Source organism: Abrus precatorius, unplaced genomic scaffold, assembly GCF_003935025.1.
Source record: "Abrus precatorius isolate BTA unplaced genomic scaffold, Abrus_2018 Scaffold1, whole genome shotgun sequence".
Lineage (NCBI taxonomy): Eukaryota > Viridiplantae > Streptophyta > Magnoliopsida > Fabales > Fabaceae > Abrus > Abrus precatorius.
In genome coordinates this window covers 4,320,333-4,346,412 of record NW_020874291.1, presented here as the reverse complement: position 1 = coordinate 4,346,412, position 26,080 = coordinate 4,320,333, and the positions used below count along the sequence as shown (strand labels likewise).

Genomic DNA, 26,080 nt, shown 5'->3' with positions numbered 1-26,080 from the left:
CTGGCATGAAAGGGAACCTAATTTGTCAATAATTAAGCAAGGGATCAGCTGAAGTGAAGTAGACCAATAAGAAAGGAAGCTTGATATACTAAAATTTATTTAAAATGACCTTGAGTCAATGATCTAATCCCTAATCAAGAGGCTTAACTAAAAGTCAACCAAACCAAATCAAACTCAGTCAAAAAATAGTGTTTTGTGAGGAGAAAATTCTGGAGTGAATAAACAATAATTAAAGGCAAAATTTAATTAATTCCTTTTGCTAGCCAAATATAATACGTGAAATTATAAAATATTTCATTTATTTTGCTCAAACTTATAAAAATTTAAATGACAAAGTAGTAGGAATCAAAACTAATTAAAAAGAAAATGTGAAATAACATTAATATACATTGTTTTAATGAGTTTACAAGAGATTGATATTAGCAAAATAAGCATCAAAATACATTAAGACTCATTTATATCATTTATAAAATATTTTTTTATATTACATTAATGTTATAGTGTAGCTAATTTTACGTTTATTTGTTAATTTAAAACAACAAATTAATGAAACAAATAAAATTAAATATTTTGTAATTATTTTTTTTAATTTAATAGTTATTATTGTTGTCATTATATATATATATATATATATATATTACATTAAGTTTAAATTTTTATATTAAGTTTTATCAAATATTTTTTAATTAAGATAAAAATTTAGAAATATAAGTTATTTTAATTTAAATATAAATTTTAGTAATTCTTCCTATGCTCATATGTTATTTTTCTGCATCTATGAATTTTATAATATAAATATTTTTTATCTACAATTTTTATAATGATAATATTTATTTACTTTTTAAAATATAATAATTTTTTTAGCTGATTCAATAAATTTTGTAAGTGTTATTTTTTGTTATCAATTTTATGTGTTTACTGTGATTTTATTTATTGAATATAAGATGTCTTTATACAAATAAAATATAATTATCGTAAAAAATTATTAAAGTATTTAATAATTTAATAATTTTATAAAATTAAATTGAGAAAAATAAAAATATAAAAATTTTATAATATGAAAATATTTATAATTAATGCTTAAATAATATTTTAAAAATTATTTATAAAATTGTATAAAAATTATTACAATTATTTAATAATTATCAATAACACAAATAAAAATTTGAATATATGTAAACTAATTTGATAATAAATCTTTTCTTAAGCAATTTTATTGGTATAAAATTTATAATAAAAAATTTCATTGATTGTATTCACTACATTACAAACCTAGCACAACTAGGGATGGCAATGGGTAAAGTACCCGATGGGCACCCGCAAAATTTATTCACAATGGATAGGGTATTTACCCGTTATACGGGTACGGGTATGGATGTGGGTAAAAACCTGCAAATTTTAATGGGGATGGGTGCGGGTATGGGTATCTAAGTACCCAGCCCGCCCCATACCTGCATATATATATATATATATATATATATATATATATATATAATATAACAGTTATATTTATATCCGCAAATATAAATATCATTAGAATTAAAACTTTGAATAAAATCTTGTTTTTCTTCTAAAATAAGATCAGGAGCAGTAGCTCTATTATAATAAAGCTTGGAGGAATTTTTCCAATTATTGATTGGATTAATGGCTAAGACAGAGTCTGTTTCAGAACAATGTTCTGAATCAGCCTTAGAAATGGCATTGATAGTTTTGGCAAGAGACCTAGTCCTGGGTTTAGCACTAGATTCTTCAGAGGGCTGAGGAGTGTCAGGAATGGTAGTGAGGAGGCTAGTAATTTTACTAAGCAACTCGTTTTGGTTTTCCTCATTTATTTTGGTTTTCTCTTTTTGCCTGAGTTCTAAGATTTTCTGCTTAGCTTTGGCGCTGATCTTAAAAGGTTTAAATAGAGGTTTTTCTAATTGTGGTTGGGAGGATGAAGAAGCAGTTTCTTCAATTTTCGGTTTGACAGGATTAACAGAGATTTTCTCACCTAAAACCTGAAGGTATTTATTGGTATAATTGGCCTGTTCCATAAGGCCTTGGATATCATGAGGAGTGATAGACTCATCAGGATTTTTAGACTTAAAAGGAGTAGCAGTAACAGGGTTACCGCCTTTGTCTTTCAAATTGGGTAATTGGTATGGAGATGTGGGTGGTAAATCACTTTGGACAATTTGTCCGTCTTTGATTTGCCAGGATATAACATTAGCAGAAGAGGTACTAATAACATCCTCTTGCCAAGGATAATCAATATTATTACGAATGGTATAAGCATGATACCAATCAAAGAATGGAATATTTTGTTTGACTTTTTCGAGAAATTGATAGAATTTCTCTTGGATGGCAGACCTATCTTTTCCCCTATAATTTTGAAAGAACCACTCTCTTTGAGGTTTCCATTCCTCAGAGTAGAAATCTTTCCTAAGGGTTTCCTTATCTATAATGAATTTATGAGATAACATCATAAGACTCATTAAGGGAAGAGTAGGTTGGAGATTGGATACTCTGATTTTCGTCTTCTTTTTCAGAAGTCTGATAAACATTTCTAGGAATCCTAGAAGAAGTGTCTAAACCTTGAAGATTTAGAGAGGGGTCATGATTAACAGACCTAGGAATGTCAGGTCTAATATAAGATCTAGAAGAGAAAGATCTTCTAGCAGAGACAAAATCAGATCGATTGCTATAAGCATCGATCCTTGAGGAGAAAGAGTTTCTCCTATCAAAGGTTATTTCAACCTTTTCGGAATTGTCCTGTGAGATGTCCTGTATTTGAGGAGCAGGACGAGGAACACTGGGTGAGGCTTTATCCATCACCCATTTTTCTGGGAGAGTAACCTCATCCCATTTAATAATTCTAGGTAGAGAAACATTAGCCTTTGTCATATCAGTGATAAACAAAGTAGTTTCTCCCTTTTGAGGTTTGAGAAGGACTCTAGAAGCACAAGAATTCATGACCTTATACTGAATCCTATAAATCAAGGCTGCGGGAATAGATCCCTCTTTCATGTCTAACCCATGAAAGCAAATATTGAGAAACAAGGAGTCTAGGATGTGTTCATCCATAAGACTCACAGTTTTGTTGGGAAAACAGTTAAAATAAATCGGACCTTGACCGAGACTAGTTTCAACTGTTCCTATAAGAGAATCATCAAACTTATTATGACGAATATCTCTTAAACAGATTAAGACAGCAGCATCTATGCCTATGTCTATTAATGGTTTGATTGCTACCTGAACACATCCTATGTGAAGGTACTTGTACTTTCTTTTATGGTCATTAAGAGAGGATTTGGACAGGAGATGAAATTCTTCCCCTATACCTTTCCCTAAAGGAATATTATTTTCAACAGTCTTGATAATATAATCAGAACTGTTTTTCTTAGGTTGGTCTTCAGGAACATATAATGTGTCCTGAGGAATGACTGGGATGGTCCAGTCATCCATACTTTGATTGATCTCTTCAAAATGAACTTCTTCGTCGAAGAGGTTGTGTTTGGGTGTGATTTCAGGAGAATGTTTCTCCTGGTCATCAAAGAGATTGGTTTTAGTTGGAGAGGAGGAGGAGGAACTGGAGCCAGAACGAAAGGAAATGCGAGAGAAAGAGCGTAAGAGTCTAGACATTATATAAAAACATCTGGCTCATCACCTTCATTTGATTCCGTAACAATACATCTGTTAATTATTTATAACTTATTCAACTGGATCTGGTTATTTGTGGACTTTTTTTTTTTTACTTTTACTTACAAAATTCTGAAAATTCTTTTACTATAGCCACCAGCTTCTTATGTTCTTTGTTTCTTTTGAATACAGCATCGTCAAATTAGCCTTTCTGCCCTTTCAACCATACGGGACTTACTGCTACAGCCCTATTCAAAAGAACGAAGAACTGCTGTACTTCCAGTAAAGGATTTTCTTAAAATCAAAGAACTATACAAAAGCAATATTTCAGCACCATTAGTTCGTGGCGTTGTTACAGACAGGGACGACCATTACTGGTCTCACCCGAAGGGCCTGTCAGCTGTCCAGCCGATAAACCATGGTTACAGAAATTTCATAAAGGAATTTAAAGTCCAGATCCAGAAGAACATAGTTACAGACAATTAACAGTTATATTCCTACTTCCCCATCAGGCTCTGATACCAGATATCGCCCGAAGTGGATCAAGGAAACAAAAACAAGTAGATTAAAAGACTGAAAGGAAAGTAGGCAGTAGCAGGACTACTAAATGATATGCAGAAATTAAAAGTGCAGTATGTAAAACAGTTAGCACATAAAGAAACTAGATCGGTGGTATAACCAACACAGATCTAGTGAAGGGAGAAGAGAAGAAAGCCGGAGCGACGGTAGTTCGAACAGGACCGGCTAAGAGGGAGAAGAGAGGAAAATAATTTGAAACAGCAAATTTTATTGAAAGATCTCAAAGAAGAAGAAGGCTTACAAGAAGGTTTTCTCTCAGAGCTTCTCTCTCTTAGATCTCTCTTATGTTGCTAAATGAAAGGGTACCTCACAATATGGTCGAGGCCTCCTTATAAAGAAAATTTTAAAGTACTATTACTACAGTTCCGGTTCATGACTGGAACTATTCACTATAGTACTGGTTTCTAAAGATCATGGATGTCAATACCGAAACAATCATCTTCATTTTGATTTTCTTCAATATTGGCATCTTGGTTAGAAGATTCTCCTTCTTCTTGGTTTTGCAATAGCAGGAGAACATCTTGAAGATTTTTCTTCATTTTTTCTTTGGTATCGCACCCTGATAAGAATGCTGCAATTTTGGATTTCTGATTAAGAAATTGAAATGTTGCTGGGTCTGCTAGATTTAATAGTTTGGGATTTTTCCCAAAATATTCAGCAACTCCTTCTGGTCCGGCATGTTCCGCATTGAATTGGTTCCACCATTTTACAAAGGAATACCTGTGCAACAGAGGGAGAATGTCTTCATTTTCTGTCTTGCCATATCTGTATTGCCATGAGAATACCCATGCTAGGGCAAAGTCAGAGAAGTATTTAAGATCTGCTGGAATTCTTGATTCTCGCAGATACCTGCCTTTGTAAATTTTGTATCCTTCTTTGACAGGTGTGGGAAGGATTTCTTCAATTGGCCTAAAATAATCCCACCATTGTAGGAACCAATTTGGAAAGTCATAATTCTGGTTCTTTTTAAAATATATTAACCAAAAATGTCGGTTAAGTTTATTTTGAAACCAGAAAGTTCTTGTCCATGCGTCAATGTAATCCCAATAATTATTTGTAACTGACGGATCTTTGTGGTCTTTGTAGTGTTTAATGGAAACAGAATCTGAATCCACTAAGATAAACTCATAAAACTGCCTGGTTTTATTAGCCTGATATGGTCTGAAATGAAATCCTGGTGGGAAAACTTTGGTAATTGCCTTGTATGGGTTTTTGTCCCAAAATTCAGGTTCCATTTGTATGACTGAGGAGAATTTTCCTTTGGCTACATAATGGCTTGGATTTGAAGTTTTTTGTTTTCCCTTTTGAAGGTCAAGGGTCCCTTCTGTTTTATTGGTTATTGTTTTTTGGGTTTGGTTGAAGGACTGGAGTATAGTGTTTAGGCTAGCTAAATCTAATTCCATATCTTCTTCAGAGGCAATGTCTGCCCAAGATTTATTTGGTAGGCTACTCAAGCTTCCTTGTTGGACAGCTAAAAGCGTACTAATTGGGAGAGCATAGTCTGCTTTGGTTTGTTTGGTGGTTTTGACAACAGAATCAGTCTTTTTGGAGGATTCTTTTGGAGTTCCAGATTGCTGAGTTGATGACTCAACAATTTGGATTGCCTTTTGAGTCGATGACTCAATGGGGGTAGATGACCCAGAAGAAGAGGTTTTTGAATCTGCTGAAGCAGATTGTGGTTTTGATTTGTTTAGAGTCAGAGCTAATCTGACTTTGCCGCCTCTGGTGGTTCCTCCCCTAGAAGGGGTAACTGCCTTTCTAGGCATCTTACTTATCTTGTAAATATTCACGGGTAAGATAATCAGGAAGGGAGTTTGAAGTGCCTTTGAGATATTCTATGTCAAAATCAAAAAACACTTAAAATTGCTTGCCATCTCGCAAAAATTTGTTTTGAGGCAAGATTTTTAACATCCTTTTGTAAAATTTCTTTGGCAGACTTGCAGTCTACCCTAATTAAAAATTTTTGGTTTAATAAATCAGATTGAAATTTTGAAACGCATAAAACAATTGCCAAAACTTCCTTTTTAACAGTAGAATAATTCTGTTGTGCAGAATTCCAATGTTTTGAAGTGTATGCAATGATATGCTCATGAGACTCGATTTTTTGTTTAAGAATACCTCCATAACCTATGTCTGAGGCATCAGTTTCAACGATTTTGAAGGCTTGGGGGATGGGAAGATATAGGCAATTTATCTTCCTGACTTTGTTTTTGATTTCTTTAACGACATTAGTGTGGACATCAGTCCAAGGGGGAGGATTCTTCCTAAGCCTATCATGTAAAGGCTTGATGATGTTATTAAGGTGGGGGATGAAATCCCCTACGTAATTGAGACATCCCAAAAATCTCTGTAATTGGGTTTTATCAAGAATCCTGTCAGGAAATTTATCAGCAAATTCAATGGACCTATTGATAGGGATAATGGTACTTTGGTGGATATTATGTCCAAGGAATCTAATATTGGTTTGAAAGAGACTAATTTTTGATTTTGAAACGGCAAGACCGTTTTGTTTAATAACATTGATAAAAACATTTATATGTTTAAAATGTTGATCAATGGATTGGGAAAAAATTAAAACATCGTCAATGTAGACAATGACAAATTTTGAATAAGGATTGAAAATGTCATTCATGATTTTTTGAAATTCAGAAGGAGCATTTTTTAGACCAAAGGGCATAACATTCCATTCGTAATGCCCAAAGGGAACAGTAAAGGCAGTTTTGTACCTATCATTTTCGCAAATTTGGATTTGCCAAAATCCAGATTTCATATCGAATTTTGAAAAGATCTTAGCAGAATTAAGTCTGTTAAGAAGATCTTTTTTATTGGGGATAGGATGCCTAATCCATTGAAGGGCTTGATTGAGGGGTTTGTAATTGATGACAAGTCTGGGAGTACCTCTCTCAATCTCAGCAGGTTTATTAACATAAAAGGCAGAGCAAGACCAAGGACTCTTGCTTTTCCTAATAAGATTTTTGTCTAAGAGATCTGTAATCTCTTTCTGACAATAATGAAGGAGTTCTTCATTCATCTGAATTGGTCTGGCCTTAGTGGGAATCTGGGTATCTTTGAACCCTAATTCATAAGGGAGACTGACAATATGTTTTTTCCTATTCCAGAAAGCGCTGGGTTTTTTGGGAATATTGGTGGGGATGACATTATCCCCTTGTTTCTTAGGACTGGGTTTTCTATTGTACCTGCGCTTATAGGGCTTTTTGTAAGGTTCTACAGCCTCTTTCTTAGGGGCATATTTCTTCTTTTTGGGAGAGCAGGATGGAAGACCAAACTGTTCGCAGAATGAACCTAATTCTTTCTTGCTCAAAGCTTTTTCTTTAGCAAGTTGTTTTTGGAGTTTATCTTTCTGGCAGGCTTTAATACCGCTATGGATAATGATAGCAGTAAGCTGACCATAATCATAATTATCATAATTGATTTCTCCAGTGGGAGAACGACTTCGGAGTTTACTTCTAATAAGATCTCCGAATGCTTTAGGAAGACCATCAAGATATTTTTCTTTCCAATAGGCTTGGTTGCAATCTTCCCTAGTAAGGACCCTAGACATAAAGGTATCTTTATACCACTTGAAATGTTCTAAGGAATCACATTTGAGTTTTGAAAGTAACTCACCAGATCTCTCCCTCCAAAGAGAAGGATCACCTAGGAAATGTTGGGATATTGTGTATAATAACGTATACACAGCATCAGGGAGATGCTCATTGTCACTGACAAGGGGATAATGTCATCCCCACCAATATTCCCAAAAAACCCAGAACAGGCATAACCTGTTACAATTGTGGTAAACCTAGCCATATTAGTAAGTATTGCAGGCTAAAGAAAAAGATTAGTAGCCTCAATCTAGAGCCTTCTTTAGAGGACCAAATCAGAAGAACATAGTTACAGACAATTAACAGTTATATTCCTACTTCCTCATCAGGCTCTGATACCAGATATCGCCCGAAGTGGATCAAGGAAACAAAAACAAGTAGATTAAAAGACTGAAAGGAAAGTAGGCAGTAGCAGGACTAGAAGGAGTTGCTGAATATTTTGGGAAAAATCCCAAACTATTAAATCTAGCAGACCCAGCAACATTTCAATTTCTTAATCAGAAATCCAAAATTGCAGCATTCTTATCAGGGTGCGATACCAAAGAAAAAATGAAGAAAAATCTTCAAGATGTTCTCCTGCTATTGCAAAACCAAGAAGAAGGAGAATCTTCTAACCAAGATGCCAATATTGAAGAAAATCAAAATGAAGATGATTGTTTCGGTATTGACATCCATGATCTTTAGAAACCAGTACTATAGTGAATAGTTCCAGTCATGAACCGGAACTGTAGTAATAGTACTTTAAAATTTTCTTTATAAGGAGGCCTCGACCATATTGTGAGGTACCCTTTCATTTAGCAACATAAGAGAGATCTAAGAGAGAGAAGCTCTGAGAGAAAACCTTCTTGTAAGCCTTCTTCTTCTTTGAGATCTTTCAATAAAATTTGCTGTTTCAAATTATTTTCCTCTCTTCTCCCTCTTAGCCGGTCCTGTTCGAACTACCGTCGCTCCGGCTTTCTTCTCTTCTCCCTTCACTAGATCTGTGTTGGTTATACCACCGATCTTGTTTCTTTATGTGCTAACTGTTTTACATACTGCACTTTTAATTTCTGCATATCATTTAGTAGTCCTGCTACTGCCTACTTTCCTTTCAGTCTTTTAATCTACTTGTTTTTGTTTCCTTGATCCACTTCGGGCGATATATATATATATATATATATATGCTTAAACTTTATTCTACAATTATGAATTGAATTTTTGTATTATTATATTACTTATGCGAAGTTATATAAGATTAATATAAAAATATATTTAATAATAAAGTAAACCAAAAAATTTATTTTGGTTTATATTTTTAATAGAAAAATTTATTTACTATTTTATATCATTTAATTAGGCTAACACAATTTAATTATTACATAATTAATATGAGATTGACTTTTTTTTAAAATATTATTTATATATTACACACATAAAATATTTTTTACACAAATATTTTTGTTAATAAAATCATATTGATGTTTAAATCATAAAGTGAATGATAAATAATAAATATATTATAAATATTTTATAAATTTTACAATCACCTACTATTATCGTAAACTTATTATTTATTAATAATATTTAAATTTTATTTTTATATTTTAATTTAAAATAATATTTTTCTATACAACATATGTATTACAAGCACAACTATAATCTATTGAATCTAAATAATATTATTCTTACTATTTATTCACATTCAAAGAAGTTTTTGAAAAGATATAAATATAAAAAATTATTGTTAATTTTTATTTGTTAATTTTTTTAAGATAAAAAAGTATAATTTTTTTAATATACACGTATATTTCTTTATTATAAAATTTTATTGTAACTATTTATCTTTTATTCAATTTTTTTAAATTTATATACATTATAAATATTTAATTCACTAAAATAATTTTTTAAAAATTTATATTTTTGATAAAATACTTTCATATAGTATATGAGTTAAAAAAATACTAGTATTAATATATATATATATATATATATTAATTATATTATATTATTTTAATTAAATCTATTATTTTTCTTACAATTTCAAATTCAAAAGTTAAAAAAAATATTTTATGTATCAACTTTCTATCGTTAGTATTGAACTTTTCTACTCTAACTCTATTCTCATTCTCAATGTCTGTCTTACTAAAACTTAATAACTATAAAATGTTACTCATTAGAGTTAGTTGTTAATGGCGTCACAAGAGGTTACTAAGTGATCTCACACGAAGGGACAACCATTGTACAGATCTATTTCGTTGTCGTTCTGACATTACCAATCAATCAAATCTCACACAAGATAGGATTATCACTGACAAATAACTTGTGTGTTTAGTTTTGCTTATTATTTCTAAGAATTTTAGTCTAGAAAATTATTATATTAAGATACATTTAACATTTATGATCTTTAAATATTTGTTTTTTATCTATATTTGTACCTTGTTCGACAATTACATATTGAATTTTTGTATTATTATACTACTTATGTGAAATTATATAAACATATTTTTCTTTATAAATATTTTTTTTTCAAACAGAAATTCCATATCAGAGAGATTGATTGCGCCCAAACCAAAGGGCTTCTTCTTTCTTTCCCAAGGCCATGAAAAAAGCTGCATCCGCTTCGGTCGCATTAGAATAGATTGAAGAGTAGGTCCCATTGGCTCTCGCCTAGGAGTAGTACCTCCCTTCCCTTTCCCTCGCCCACGCCCCATTTCATCTTTTCTTTTGAAACTCGCTACCCATCGCTAGGAAGTCAAATTCTTTTTTAATTAGTTCGCCGGAGTAGCCTCTCTCGAGGGAGTTTGTCCCTAGATTTCCTGATTCAGAAAGGTGAGCACAGCACATGGCCTTCTTTATAGATTCGTTTGTCCCATGCATCGCTAAAGCGTGGGTAATGGGTACAAGACGAGTATGCGGGTACCCAAAGGGTACGGGTACGGGGATTAATGTTCATACCCACGCGGGTATGGGGATGGGTACTGTAGTACCCTACCCATTGTCATCCCTAAGCACAATCACATACTTCTGAGTCAAACTTTTTTTTTTATTCTTATTTTATTATTATCTATAGTTACTTTGAATATAAATATAAGATAAATTATTATATTTGTTTGAACAAGTTAAACAGTAGTAAAGTCTTCGAATAACATTAGAATGCAATCAAAATTAAAAAAATTAATATTTAAAAAAAATCATATATTAATATATTTTTTATCTTCTTAATTTTATTATTATTAATATTTAATTATTATATTAATATATTATGTTATAATTTTTTATTTATAATAAATAATAATTATATTATATTCGAAACTAAAAATATTTATACACGATTACACTTGTTTAAAAAATAAATTTATTTAATTATAAATTATTATATTTGTTATATTTAAACAAGCTGAAGAAGAATAAGACACGATTAAAACTAAACGAATTAAAATTTAAAAATAAAATATTAATATTCTTTGAATAAATTTTTCATATTTTTAATTTTATTATTATTAATATTTAATTATTATATTAATATCTGATGTTATAATTTTTTATATTTATAATAAATAGAAATTACTTGAATTTAAATTATATTTTATTTGAAAGAAAAAATTTATAAAAAATGATAAGAAAATAAATTTTTTTATTATAATATATATTAATATATATATATATATATATATATATAATTAGACCATGTAGCAGATAATATAAATAATATAATTATAAATAAATTATATAATAGTATATATTTTTGTAACTTGCACGTGTTTTAATTAAATTATTAGTTAATTTATCAATTTATATGTAATATATAAGTATATGTTTTAATGTATTGTATCAGTAATATTTTCTATATTATATTAATGTTATAATATAGTTAATTTTATGTTTATTTATTAATTTAAAATAACAAATTAATGAAACAAATAAAATTAAATATTTTGTAATTATTTTTTAATTTAATATTTATTATTATTGTCATTATATATATATATTGCATTAAGTTTAAATTTATTTAATTTTTTAAACATAATAATTTTCTTTTAATTGATTCAACAAATTGTGTGAATGTTATTTTTTTTAATCAATTTTACGTGTTTACTATAACTTTCTTTGTTGAATATAAGATGTCTTTAAACAAACAAAATATGTTTCTAAAATAAAACAAAAATATTTACTATTTATATAATTTTTAAAAAATAAATCAAGAAAAATATAAATATAAATTTTATTAATATAAAATATTTATAATTAGTACTTAAATAATATTTTAAAAATTATTTATAAAATTATATAAATATTATTATAATTATTTAATAATTATTAATAATATAGATAGAAATTAGAAAAATATTTAAACTAATTTGATAATAAAATATTTATATTTTTATTAATATTTTTTTTGTAATAAACTTTGTTAACAGGCTTTAAGCCAGGTCAGACCACTTAAACAGATCAGACCGGGCCTAAAATAAAGCCTTTAACAGGTCTTGTTTCTATTTCTAACTGTAGTGTAGATGTCAGCTCTCATATTATTTTGTAAAAAATAATTAAAGAGTGGCAACTGTGAATACCCAATTTTATCCGGGTCCTTGTCAAAAATAAATTTTAAAATAAAAAAATAAATATAATAATTTCTTTTTTATGAGATTAAGAAAATAGATAAAAAAAACTAATTTAAAATTTAAATTTAAAATTTTAATTTTTAAATGTAAAATCAGATTTAGAAATAGTCAAAGTAGTTAGTGGATTTTTAGGAAAATGGATAAAAAAGAAAAAAAACTGATTACTGGTCATCGGAAAATAAGAGAGCCTTTATTAAAATCTAGGGTTTTATAAAATGTCTATAAATAGGAAGCTTAGGTCTTCAGAGGAAGAGACTTTGAAGTGGATACATTTTATTTTGTTTACGGAGATACTTTGAGAGCATAGAGAGAATTCAAGAGAGAAAGCTCAAGAAACGAAGAGAAAGAGAAGATTCAAGAGAGAGCTCGAGAAACAGAGAGAAAAATGAAAGAGTTAAAAAGAAATCAACTGAGAGTTAAAACATAGTCCTAGAGATCAATTGAAAAGAATATATCTAGAAGGTTGAAGGAAAAGTCGACTCAAAAACTCTGAGTCATAACAAATGAGTCAACAAAAATATAATTTACTTCTCTTTATTATTCAGTAAGAACTACTATTTCCTTGTTCTTTTGTTGTTCCTTTTTTCTTTTACTCATCATATCTTCATGTGTTTTTTTTTTGTCTGTATTAAAAGTTTTTTCTCTTACAAATTCTAGTGTATCTAACCTAAAAACTTTTTCTTTTCTTATAAACCTACAAAATTTTTAATTTTCCTTTTACCTCCAAAATTTTTCTTTCTGCAAATCCCAATTTTTTTTAACATGAAATATTTGTTCATTTTGTAAAAAAAAATTTTTTTTTTTCTACCCCAAAAATTATTCTTTTTGCAAAATCCTAAAGAATCTAATTTTTCTCTAACAACCTTTTTTTAATGATAAATCCTCTTTTTTTTTTTTCATAAACCTAAAAACCCTAATGTTCTTTTAACCCTAAAAATAAAATCCAAATCCATAAAATTAATTATTTTTTTTCTAACTCCGAGTATTACTTTTTTTTTGCAAACCCTAAAAACAAACTATTTTTTTTCTAACACTAAATTATTCTTTTTTGCAAACTCTAAAAATAATATTTGTTTTTATAACCCAAAATCATTCAATTTTATTGCAAGGTCTAAACAAACTATTTTTTCAACCCTAACAATTTTGTAAATTAGAAAAATTTAATTTTTTCAAATCTTAAAAATTCTTTCTTTTCATAAATTCTAAAACTCCTAATTTCTTTGCATATCCTAACCTAAAAAAAAACTTATTTCCTAAATTGAATAAGAGTTATTTACTTATCATTTTTGTTTGTTCTTGTATTTGTTTATTTGTTCTGTGTGTCTCTCGTTTGTTTTTTTTTTTTTTTGCGTGCAAAAATCTCATATTAAAAGGTATATCAATTTTACATTATTATAAAAACATGAGTCTTTTGAATCCACGCAACGGCCAAGTAATTTTGATAGAGTGGAGGATCCACCTTCAACGTTGCTTGGATCGTAAGGGTTTATTGAATATCCGTGTACTAACTTGAACCCTCTGCAAGAGTGAATTTACTTAAAAATGATAATAATAAAGAAAAATCAAGTTTTTTTTGAAAAAGAACTACGTGGTAGCTTTGATTTCTACGTTACACACGGAGGATATGTAGGAGCGGGAACCTGACTTGTCAAGTCCAATTTTTTTTTAAATGTTTTTCCAGGTTCAAAATATTATAAAAATTGTTTTAAACTAAGATTAATTTCTAGCACATTTTTTTATAAAGATTAAAAAATGAATATTTTATTTTATTTTAAAATATCGAAAATAGAAAATAAAAAATAAAGTGTTAAGATATGTTGTTTTACTATAATATTTCTTTAATACAAAAAATGAAAAAAAAGAATAATATTTTTACAAATAACTCATTCCTTTAATTCAAATAATTTTTATTGTGTTTCCTTATTTTAAAAAAATAAAATTAAAATCTCTTAAAAAATTGGTAAAAATTAGAAATAAATCTAAAAATAATAATAATAACAAATTTAAAAATAGTAAAAAATATATTAATTAGTTTCTCTTAGAGTGAAATAAATATTTTTTAAAGTTAAAGTAAAATTTTGCACAATTAATTAGAAGGTAACCGTTTTAACCAACGGACGTCGTAAGGTGCTAATACCTTCCTTACACGTAAACGACTCCCGAGCCAAAATTTGGTTTCAAAGATTTTTTTTTAATTAAAAGTTTTTCCAATGTTTTCTTTAATAAGCTTTGGTGGCGACTCCTTGTCATCGCCGTCCCGTCGTGACCCCAGTTGCGACAATTAATAATATAGATAGAAATTTAAAAAATATATAAACTAATTTGATAATAAAATATTTATATTTTTATTAATATTTTTTTTTGTAACAAGCTTTGTTAACAGGCTTCAGGACAGGTCAGGCCAGGCCTAAAATAAAGTCTTTAACAAGTAACAGGTCAGGTTCTGGCCTAATAATTATGTTACAGGTCCGGCCTGTTTAGAGTAAAACCTGGTCTGACCTGACCTGTTTCCATCTCTAACTGCAGTGCAGATGTCAGCTCTCAGCCTATTTTCAAATTGGACACACAGATCCTCCTTGCCTCCTTCATGTTGAAAGTGGGGCCAATATTTCATTAATTCATAAAATTTGGTCGCATACTCCCTTACTAATTGATATACCAGTTCATCTTAGTAGAATCTTCATTTGGAAAGTCTTAATAGATTTGATGACCTTATTTCTTTCTTTTTTTTTGTTATATTTTCGAATTGTTAAGGAGTTTGATTTTATTTTTGTTATGTAATATATTTTTTAGTATTGATAATATAAAAGTCTTGAATTCCATTGATATATGTTAAATCTCAAACCTATTTGATCCATGGTAGGAATATAACTTTTGTTGATTAATTGATAACTGATGTTTGAAAATTTGTTGATTCTAAATTAGTTATAATTTATCTCAATTTTTTTAATAATATAGCTTTTGCATTTTATGTTAAAGAATATTTTTAATAAAAAAAAGAGATGATAGGAATACAATAAAAAATGATATTGAATTTAACACTAAAGTTTTTTTACACTACTATTCAATTATAGAATGTCATAAAATACGAAAATTATACTTTTTTTAAAGATTTTTTTTAATGAAAATACATATTTGATCTGTGTTGACATTTATTTACAAAACTGTGACATTTAGACGTTGACGAGGGCAAAGAGTGATCGCCAGGGTAATATGGCACTGACAAAGAGCGACTCCTGACAAGCTTCTAGCAGTAAAGGACACATGCATAAATCAAACATATACTGGAATGAGAAGGATCCAGAGACTGTGTACATATGAGACTATACAGTAGAGGATAATTTAAAGGAATTGATTAGAACTATCTATACTAACAAAATGCATTTACTTTTTGATAACCTATTACTTAGAACTCAACAGTTAAGCATGCTTAATTTGGAGCAATTATATGATGGGTTTGTGAGTGAAGATAAAGCATACTAAAAAGTCTTGTGTTGATTTGTAAGAACAATCATCAATGTCGAACAAGTTTTTTTACAAAAACTCTTTCACTTAAGAAAAAATATTTTAATTTCCATATAAGTATGTTTTAGTCTTTACACTTATAATACTATTTAAAAAAAATATATACTAAATTCATAAATTTCTACTAACTTCTACCAACAAAACAAAACAGAAAAAAAACTCATAAAAATAAAAATATAAATTTTTGGTATATAAGTCGTAAATTAGAGTTATTTATAAGAATTAAATGTGCCTCTTGACCTAATTCTTAAAAGCTATATTTAGGATAATTTATAAGTGATTTACATTATAAAACTTTTTACATTCATCGTCTATTAAAATCAAACTCTAGGATAGGTTTTAATTAAAAATTCATATGTTAACATTTGTTATAGATTTTAAAATTTATTAAATGCTTCCAAAAGTAATAGAACAAAAGCAAAAACAACTGACTTTGTTTTGTATAAGATTGTTGATATATGAACGTGGTACTTTAAAACGTATTAGCAAAATAAACAAATAAAATCGAATTATCCAAATCAAACATCTTTTTCATGAACTATTCAAACAACTTTTCGTTAGATAGAATTGGATTGGATTGTCTTCAAATCGATCCAAGCTAAACTACATTTTATTTTTATATTTGAATTGAATGACTTCTTATCTTAAAATCAATTTAAATTGAACTACGAACATTCCTCCTAATGAGTAGGGATTATGTTTACATAGTATCTGCATTTTATGAAAAATATTGAATTATACGTTAATGGTTTTAATTAATCAAAGCCGAAAATTTCGTTTGTTTATTTTTAGCTATACAAAACATAGCATACAACTACAACTAGAAGCTCAACTTGTTTCAGCATCATCACGTTTGTTGTCAGTGTCTAGTTCACCTTCGGTTTCTTCGACTATATCTGCTGGCTCCACATCTTTGACCTTTGATACACGAAAAATAGCCAAATGGGTGTCTCCTGGCAATGATAATGTCAGAAATTAAGGACCTAAATTCATATATATCAAAACTTTAAAGATTCATCATAAAATGATCACCAAAATCAATTGATCGTATTAAAAAATAAGTAAAGTTTAGCAGGTGGCTCCAACATTCAAATTCGACAGACTTTGATTAACATATTAAAAAATTAGACCTATCTCACTCCCGAAAGCTAAATCATAGAGGTTTGTTCAAGCTTTATAAGGAGGATTCTCACTCTATCACTGAGAGACATCTTAACATTTTTTTATGATGTTAAGATGCATTTGGAGATGCATTTTTATAATACCCGCATATTTTTCTTTCAAACTAAGATATTCCATAATCTCTATCACTGTCATCACTATCATACAATAACATTGGAATTTTCAATGATACATAGATATTGGTTCCAGAAGATAATAAGCATCATGGACTTAAATGGTCTACACTGTATGACAGGAAAAGGGCAGGAATTACGATATTCGTATAGGTAAAACTCTGGCTAAACTACCCTGAAATTTCTTCCCAAGGGATTCTTTACATTTAAATCAATATCTAACAAGTCTATTAAATAATACTAGAGAAATGTGTATTTAGACAATTCTTGACTTCTGACCTACTAGCTTAAACTTTTGTCTTGAAAACTTAAAAGGGTGTCAACATTACCAAATTTAATAATCAAAATTTCAGCATATAGTTGTGTCTAGTTTCAGTGCTAGCAAGTTGAGAGTTTGTATATTGTCGACATTTCAAACTGTGCTTGAGTTTCAGTATAATTTTCTTGGGGTTTTCAAAGTAGCTTATAAGATCCTAGTATAGTTGAGAGTATTTCTAGTTGGGTACATAATGAGAAAATAAAAAGTAGCATAATTTATTCAACAAAAAAGGAAAACAACCAAAGACATAAAACTGTGATAGAGTAGGTACCAAACGTAATAAGACTCCCAGATGATACAGTGGCAATGACTCCAGGTCTCAGCCGTTTGTCATCAATGAATGTCCCATTGGTGCTATCCAAATCTGTGACAAGGAGATTCCCTTGTTTCTTCTGAATACGTGCATGCATGCCAGACACTACAAATACATGAGATGAAGTTTAAAAGTGAAAATATGGTTCCTGTTCTGGAGAAAGTCAAGAGAACCAAATAGGTTAAAATTGATAATAATTCAATTTGAAGGCTGATTCAGAGATTCTTCTAAAGAGAAACAAATTACAACTAGGAATAATGAGCTTATCTAGAATAAGAATACAGAACCAATCATAAGACAAATGTGTAATTGTAATCTTTATTTTAAGAAAACAATGGTTGTGATGGTCTTTAGACTTATGTGATTCTGCCATATTAAATTTGATGTATTTTTAATTGTAGAAAAAATAAAGTGTCAAACTACATAACAAAACGTATCAACTGGAGCAATATACCTGTTGCAACTGGGATTACCAGATCAGCTTTCTCAGGAACGCGTCCAACAGTCACCTCACTCTATATAATTCAAAATCAAGCCAACCATTCTAAAGCATACTCAGTCACACAAAATATTATTGATGCTAAAATTACTTACAGAGGCAATTTCATATGCACCTGGCAGTGCAACCTTGAAGCCTATATGCCTTGTATCACCATCTCCTATCCAATAAGAGTGATTATATTTCCAATGTTATATAGCACCTCATCAATCTCAGGACTAAAAAGAAAATCAAATTAAAACAAATAATTAAAGTGCATAACAGAAGATGTCCAATTTATAATATCAAGAAGGATTGAGCTCAGTAAGCTAGTCAGTCAAGATAAGAAAATTGGAAAAGTTTGGCGTCATGTTGAATTTTTGTATCAAGTTATCTTGCAACACAGTGAAGCATATAACGCCAGCAAAAATAGTATAGAAGAGGACAATAAAAAGGATTTCCAACATCTCCAAATTTAAGCCCCTGAACTTGAAGAAGCATGTTACATGTAATTAAAAACAGCTATACAAATAAAATGCAGAATTACTTTTCACCTATATTGTAAACCAGTCAGCATAACATGTTAACAGTTTATTCAAATGTGTAAATACTGTACTTTAGCTATTTCTTGTATAGACAGTAAGAAGCATGATCAAAGTATCATTTTATGTTCTTTATTATATGGTGGCATAATGGTGGCATCAAGTTGTTAAAATCATAAAGCTTCCAATAGCGTAGTTGTTTATTGATCAAGATTGCCTAAACTTCTGAAGGATTATATTTAAGTCATCAGTATATTTCAATCCTTATTCAGCGGAAGGGTACAAGGTTTGAAAGCCTTACAGCATAAGATTTAAAGCTCAAGGTTTACTCCAAAAAACATAAAATACTCCACAATGTTGATTAAGGACTCCATATTTGGCAGGAAGGAAGAACAAAGAACTTGAACTGAAAAATAATTGTGAAATAAGAAAGGTTCCTAACATCACAAGAGAAAATAATGCATCCACCAACACTGCCAGAGGAACTCGTAGTAAAAATTCAGTAGGATACCAGAAACAATATGCTGGTATGTTTAGTATGTTTGAATAGGGAAAGGTGTTCCACAGAGCATCTAAAATGGAAGTATACCAGACTGTGCTCTCCCGTAAAAAATCTCTGCCTAAAGCAATAGCAGAAGATTCCCTTCCAAAAGCCATAACATCCCTCTCCCATCCACATACCAGCCTAAAACCCCTCATCCATGTCAATCTCTCTAACACTTCACACCTCATAAAACTACCTCATTGCCTGTTACCATCATTCTTCCTTCTATAATATCATATTTAGGGCCCATAACTTATCTGATCCAGCATTGAACCTTTGGACCTCTTAGCTTCAACCTCACACCCTCTTTTGTATTACTGACCATATGAAAATGTTATGTTAAACCATTTCTTTCTTATTTAATGCTTGATTACATTCACTATAGATTTAATGTTTGACTTAAAAGAAGAAGCAAAGACTTCTATATTCCTAATAAGACAATCGAAGTAGAATTTACAACACTCAAGCGGAAGCCAAGGTTGCATCTCAAGATGTGTATGCAGGTTTTCTGTTGCATAAGATTGGTGAACTATATCTTAACATTCAACCAGCCCAAGAAAGCTAAAAATTTAGGGAGATTTAACATACCTGTACCAAACTAACCACTGAGTATAAGGAAGGAAAGCTAAACAAGACATATGCTAGCACTGACTAGAAGAAAAAAATTGCAAATCATATCATGCTACAACTCACTCATTTTAGGTATCTTGGACCTACCATACAAAGTGATGGTGTAATAGAGGGAGCTGTATATAATAAGATTTAAGTCAGGTGGATGATGTTGAGGAATGTTTTGGGTGTAATTTGTGATGGAACATTTTCTCTTAAGCTAAATGGAAAATTTTGCTGCACAAGTGAATACTTTATGGTAATGTTGAGCAATAAAGGGCTGGCAAGAGCATAATATAAGGATTGTAAGATGAGAATGATGAGTTGTCAAACAAGAAAAGATAAAATTCAAGATAAGTGGATGAAAGAATTCATAGGTTATTATTTATGATATAAAGGAGTCTCTTAAGCTAAAAGAAAAATTTTACTGCACAGCCACGGGACTAATGATGCCATATGGTACTTATTATTGGGAGATAAAGGGACAACAAGAGCCTAAGATAAAGTCTGCAAAGAAAAATGTTTGCTTTGAATGAGTAGCCTAACAGGAAAAGATAAGATTATGAATGAATTTATTAAAGAGAAAGTTTGAGTGGTATCTAACCAGGACAAGATTGTTGGGACGTGAGAAAAAGACCCATATAACTCATTTAGAAGAATTGATCAACAGAAGATAGCCCAATAAATTATAGGTAGAGGTCTGCGAAAAAGGACTCGGAGTGATACAATTAAAGAGGCTCTACAATTAAATTGGTTCTTTGAAGAATTAGTTTAGGACAGAACACAGTGACATCGTTTGACTTATTTAGCAAATTCCCCCAAGGGGGAAAAAGTTTTGGACTTTGGTGGTTGTTGTAACGTACATTTTCAAACTAATATCCGTTGACACGGAAGAAAAAGCATGCATAACTGTGATGGAAATACCATTTTCAAACAGTTAATTTTTGTTTAAACAAATCTCCAGTGACAGCATTACTATCCCATGAATTAAATAAATCAAAGCAAATAGAAAGCCCTCAAAAAGAAATAAAAATATGGCCAGAATGTCCTTTAGTTAATATAATGTATTCCAAAAATCAAATGTTTGCCTCATACCAAATGCTCCAGATAACTAATTCCAGTGCAAATCTAAAAGTTGTTCTGTCAAAGAATTCCTAATTCTCCACTAGCAATCTAAATCACCGTACAAATGGTGCCACCTTTACAATTTTCCAAATTCTGTTTGTCGTCTTTGACTAAATTGCATGAATTTATTGGTTTGAAACCTTTTTACATGAATTGATTGGTTCCATGTTGAAACCTTGAAGATAGTTTCTGGAATTAGTAGGAAGTGATGATTTCATCATGTTAGGTTGGTGTATGCTGCAATCTGCATCCTACATTGGATTATGTATTAAAATATGCTATATTATAGGAAGGATTTTAGATCCTTAAATAGGCTAGTACAGTTGCCACACCCCAACCTCAAAAAACAGAGAGAAAAAATGGAACAATATTTTCATATTTATATACATTCCTATCTGCATTGCATCTAAAGGGACACCTTGCATGTAAAGTTTAAGTCAGTAAAGATCCTAACTAAAGATAGGCATAACAGACATTAACAATTTTTCAAATGTTATTCAAGGCTCTAGCTATTCTTCAAATGTTATTACAAGGCTCTAGCTTCTAGAGATGATTATATTGAGTAAGATCATGTAACTAACCAACTGGTTCAAGAAGCCACCTTTCTTCATCATTGGTTGTTGGGTTTGCAGCATCTGAGGCAAGCACAACTCCCAGGTTCTGGTTCTGTCTTGCTTTGGGTCTAACACCACCAGGTAGCTGAAATAGAAAGCACTTGGGCAAATGATGATGGGATACTGAACTGAAAGCTACTGAAGTAGGATTGGAGTTGAGCAAGAGTGGTGAATTCAACAGAGAAAAAGAGCAAGTTTGAGACTTCGGAATTTTTGCAAAGGAGAGAGACTGTACAAAAATGCCCTCCATTTCAGCAAGAATTGTTAAACACTGTGACTGAAAACTAGTTGTTGTTTGCTCATATGGGTTAGCTTGGTGGGACTGGTGATCAAAGATAGTGAATATATGGGACATGGAGTGGAGTATGTGGCAGTCATTTAATGCTTGACAAGAGATTGGATAACTATATCCTGGTTGAATGTTGAATAGTGGATAAATACCACATGATGTAGTTTAACAAAATTTTACACACGGTAAGAGTATTTTCACTATTTTGTTTTGTTTCCTATCAATATTCATAGTTAAGCTCCTCTCTGGGTACTAGGTAGTTTTAAAGACCCCTAAATTTTGGTGTGTATATGATGTTATTTGAGGGAAATGATTGTCCTAAACACTAAGTCAGCGTTTAAAAAGTAAAAGTATATAAAATAAAATGTTCTTAATCAAAGAGCCAAATAAATGCATTTCGGATTATATTAATATCATCTGGGGTTTTTAAAATGTCCTTCATTTTAAAAGGAAGCAGTCTTTTTTTCTTAAATATATTTTAAGTTTAATAACAATATAATATTTTTAATTATTTATATTTATAGAAAGTGAAAATAAATAAAATTTAAATAGTAACTGAAAATTAAAACTGACAGAAATTAACTGAAAATTATTTTCTTTTCAAGAAGCAAGAATAATATATATACTGAGAAGTTGCTTCCATGTGTTAAACTACAAACTTTGAATTAACATCTAACAAATCACTCCTTTAAATTATGTTTGAGAGTTAGATTAAAAAAAATAGAACAAAAATTTTATTTTTAAATTAAAATAATTATATTATTATTATTAGATATGTATTATTTCTTTTATATAAAAATAATTATAAAATGAAATAATATTTATCAAAAAGTAAAAATTCATCTCTCTTTCTTTTCAAACTCAACTTAGAGTTTTTTATTTTTTCAAAGTAACGGTTAAAACTAAATGTGTTCTATTATGTAAAAATTAGAAGTTAAGAACTATCATAATTTATGGTATCTTTGAGAGGCATATTTTTTTAATTTTAAATTAAGAGAAATATATATTATTTATAATAATTAATATATAATTAATATATTAAGTTTAAGTTAATATATTAATTTTTTATTTTAAAAATATTAATTTTAAATATATTTATTTAAAATAAATATTTATTCCCCTTTCCCTTCTCTTTAAAATTCCTTTTTTTTTTTTACCAAACAACTCCATAAACAATAAAATTTAAAGCATTTTTATTATCTAATAAATATTGGATTAATTACCTTATTTATAAAGATGAGTAAACTTAAAGATATTATAAAAAAAAATAGCTCGTATTTGTATTGAGTTGTAAGAATGTATTTTTTTTATATTGATTACAATGATATAATTGATAATTATATAAAATATAATAAGAATAACTAACATTTAAGAGAAGTACAGCTTATTGTGCAATCTATTATATAGAAAATAACTAACTAAGAAGAAAGTAACTAATTTTGATTTTATTTAACTTGAACAATTAGTATCTAATACTCCTGCAAGTTGGAGAAAAAATGTTAATGACTTCCAAGTTGGATAAAAAGTATGAAAAAGGAGATGGATTAAGAGGTTTAGTCATGATATCAACATGCTGATTTTGTGTTGAGATAGGAACTAAAAGGAAGAGTTTGTTTTAAAGTTTTTATAAAGCAAATGATAATTAATATTCATATGTTTAGTTCTTTTATAGAACATACTATTAGAAGTAATATGTGAGCTAATTGACTATCACAGAACAAGAGTGTAGAAAAGATCACAATTGAGCGTGCAAAAAAAAGTTAGAAGAATAAAAAAGTTCCTAACTAAGAGAGTCCTTAATGTATCTCAACACACGTATTGTGGTTTATGATGAGCTTGAGTGTGGTGAGCCATAGCAAATGTCAAGTTGTGTTGTGGTTAGATAAAGTAATTTTCCAACAAGCCTGCTATAGCCAACAACATTAGTAAGTGGAGTATCATCATTTTGTTGAAACTCGATGGTTTTAACCATAGAAGTAGGAAATAGTTTGACAAAAAGATAACTAGTTTAAGATAAATCCAAATTATATTTTTGTTGATAAAGTGTATTCCTAACTATCTCTAATATAAGAAAACATTTTAAAGTTTCCTGTACTTCAATTTTGAATTGATTGTTTAAATGTGCTTGATTGAAGCAATTTTTAAAGCATTCGTACAAAAAAAATAAGATCATTCACATAAACTAAAATAATAGTGAAAAATCCATTGAAATGTTTGGTAAACTAGGAATTATCATTTAATGATTGTTTGTAATTGAGTGAAATAAAATAGTGAAATAGCTTGACAAATCAATGTTGACTAAATTGTTTCAAACCATATATAGATTTATGAAGTTTATATACTAAGTTGAGAGTAGGAGAATTAACTCCTTGTGAATTTTCATGAAAATCTCCTCATCCAAATCACTGTGTAAAAAGGCATTCTTATTGTCTATGTCAAGCAAAAACTAGTTTTGTGATGTAAACTTCAATATGATTATAACCTTTCGCAATTAAACCTAGCATTGTATCTAGCTATTGTACAATATGAATTATACTTCATTTTATAAACCCACTTGGAACCAATAAGGTGTTTATTAAGGAAACTTAAAATATAAGATTGAGGGTTTATAAACTTTCTCTCTCTATCTTGTTCAAAAACTTTTAAGTATGACTAAATATTACATAAGTCTTCTCCTTCCCTTCTCTGCCCTCCAAAAATTAACTTCCAGAATAAAGGCTAAAACAACCATCTCCTCATGCATGACTTTGTTCCAACAATCATACTGTGCTACTTGATTATAATACTTAGGCTCAATTGTATTAGAAATAAACATAACAAATTTTAAATGTGATGAAGATAAGGAATTATAAGATAGAACATGTTGGAGGAGATTGGAGAATTTTATCATATTAGAAGAATTGAAATCATGAATAAAAAATTGAATGGATCTGTGATGTTTTTCATTCATAGTACTCAATTCAAAATTGTTAGAACAAAAGGAAAATGAGTGCTAGTAAAATAAAACATTGCTAGAGACAAAGACTTCTCTATTTGATAGATCTAGAGAATATAACCTTTCATTCTATGTTTAAATTCTATAAAAAAAACATTTCTTAACCTTCGGATCTAATTTTGTTCTATTATGTAATAAAGTGGAGTCAAAGCACAAGCTACCTAAGACTTTTAAGTTAGAGAAACTTGGTAGTATGTTATGTAATTATCAAATGGTGACTTTCCTCCTAATATTGGTGTATGTAGTTTATTTTAAAGGAAAACAACATAGCTAATAGCATAAGACCAAAATAAATTTAGGCATGTGAGAATGAAAGAGTAGTGATCTAGCTACATTCAAAATGTGTTTATGTTTTCCTTTAACCATTGAATTTTATTTGAGGGAGAAGGGGAGTTTCTATACATAACAATTGATGTAAGATTCCACGTTGTGTAACAGCCCAACAACTTATTCGGGATTAACGACTGTCCCCACAAACCAACACAAGATTTTTTAGTGTGTTTTGTCCTTACTCACACTTCTTGAGAACTTCCCATAAGGTCACCCTTCTTAGAAGGTCACCCATCTCATAATTTCTCCAAGTTAAGCACACTTAACTTTGAAATTCTTAAGTGATAGGCCACCGAAAAGTAAATGCATTTTGTTGGTATAGGTAGTCCTAATCAATTTCTTTAAGCTATCCTCAACTATATACTCAGTCTCTAAATCCCTCTTTCATTCTAATGTAAATTCAATTCATTTATGTGTCTCTTACCGCTAGAAGTCTGCTAGGAGCCGCTCCTTGTCCGTGTCACACTGCACCAGCGATCACTCCCTGCCCTCGCCTAGCGCCTGAGTATCACATGTTGTAACACCCCAAATTTTATAATCATATTTTAATTACTATGTATGTGTATATATATATATTGAAATTTTCATGTGTTTGTATGATTGAATTATTGATGATGATGTGTATTGGATGGTGGTGTAAATACGTGAGATGATTACAGATGCATACATGAGTATTTGAATATGTTTGGGACTGGATTGAAG

General features: G+C 29.7%; 1 protein-coding gene across 1 annotated transcript; it reads right to left on the bottom strand.

The window, feature by feature from the left end:
• Nucleotides 1-16,588: 16,588 nt before the first annotated feature.
• Nucleotides 16,589-22,096, bottom strand: LOC113857277. Its single transcript, XM_027489084.1, has 5 exons — nucleotides 21,732-22,096; nucleotides 18,447-18,511; nucleotides 18,307-18,367; nucleotides 17,811-17,957; nucleotides 16,589-16,878 (listed from the first exon to the last, which is right to left on the bottom strand). The coding sequence occupies exons 1-5, from the start codon at nucleotides 22,012-22,014 to the stop codon at nucleotides 16,754-16,756; spliced, it is 681 nt and encodes a 226-aa protein (XP_027344885.1). The 5' UTR covers nucleotides 22,015-22,096; the 3' UTR covers nucleotides 16,589-16,753.
• Between the last annotated feature and the right edge of the window lie 3,984 nt (nucleotides 22,097-26,080).

Excerpts from the sequence above, each read along its gene's own strand:
- LOC113857277 (XM_027489084.1), bottom strand. The coding sequence starts at position 22,014 with ATGGAGGGCATTTTTGTACAGTCTCTCTCCTTTGCAAAAATTCCGAAG. Across the intron at positions 18,368-18,446 it reads GTGCATATGAAATTGCCTCT|AGTGAGGTGACTGTTGGACG; the intron begins GTAAGTAATTTT and ends TGAATTATATAG. Across the intron at positions 17,958-18,306 it reads GGTAATCCCAGTTGCAACAG|TGTCTGGCATGCATGCACGT; the intron begins GTATATTGCTCC and ends ATGTATTTGTAG.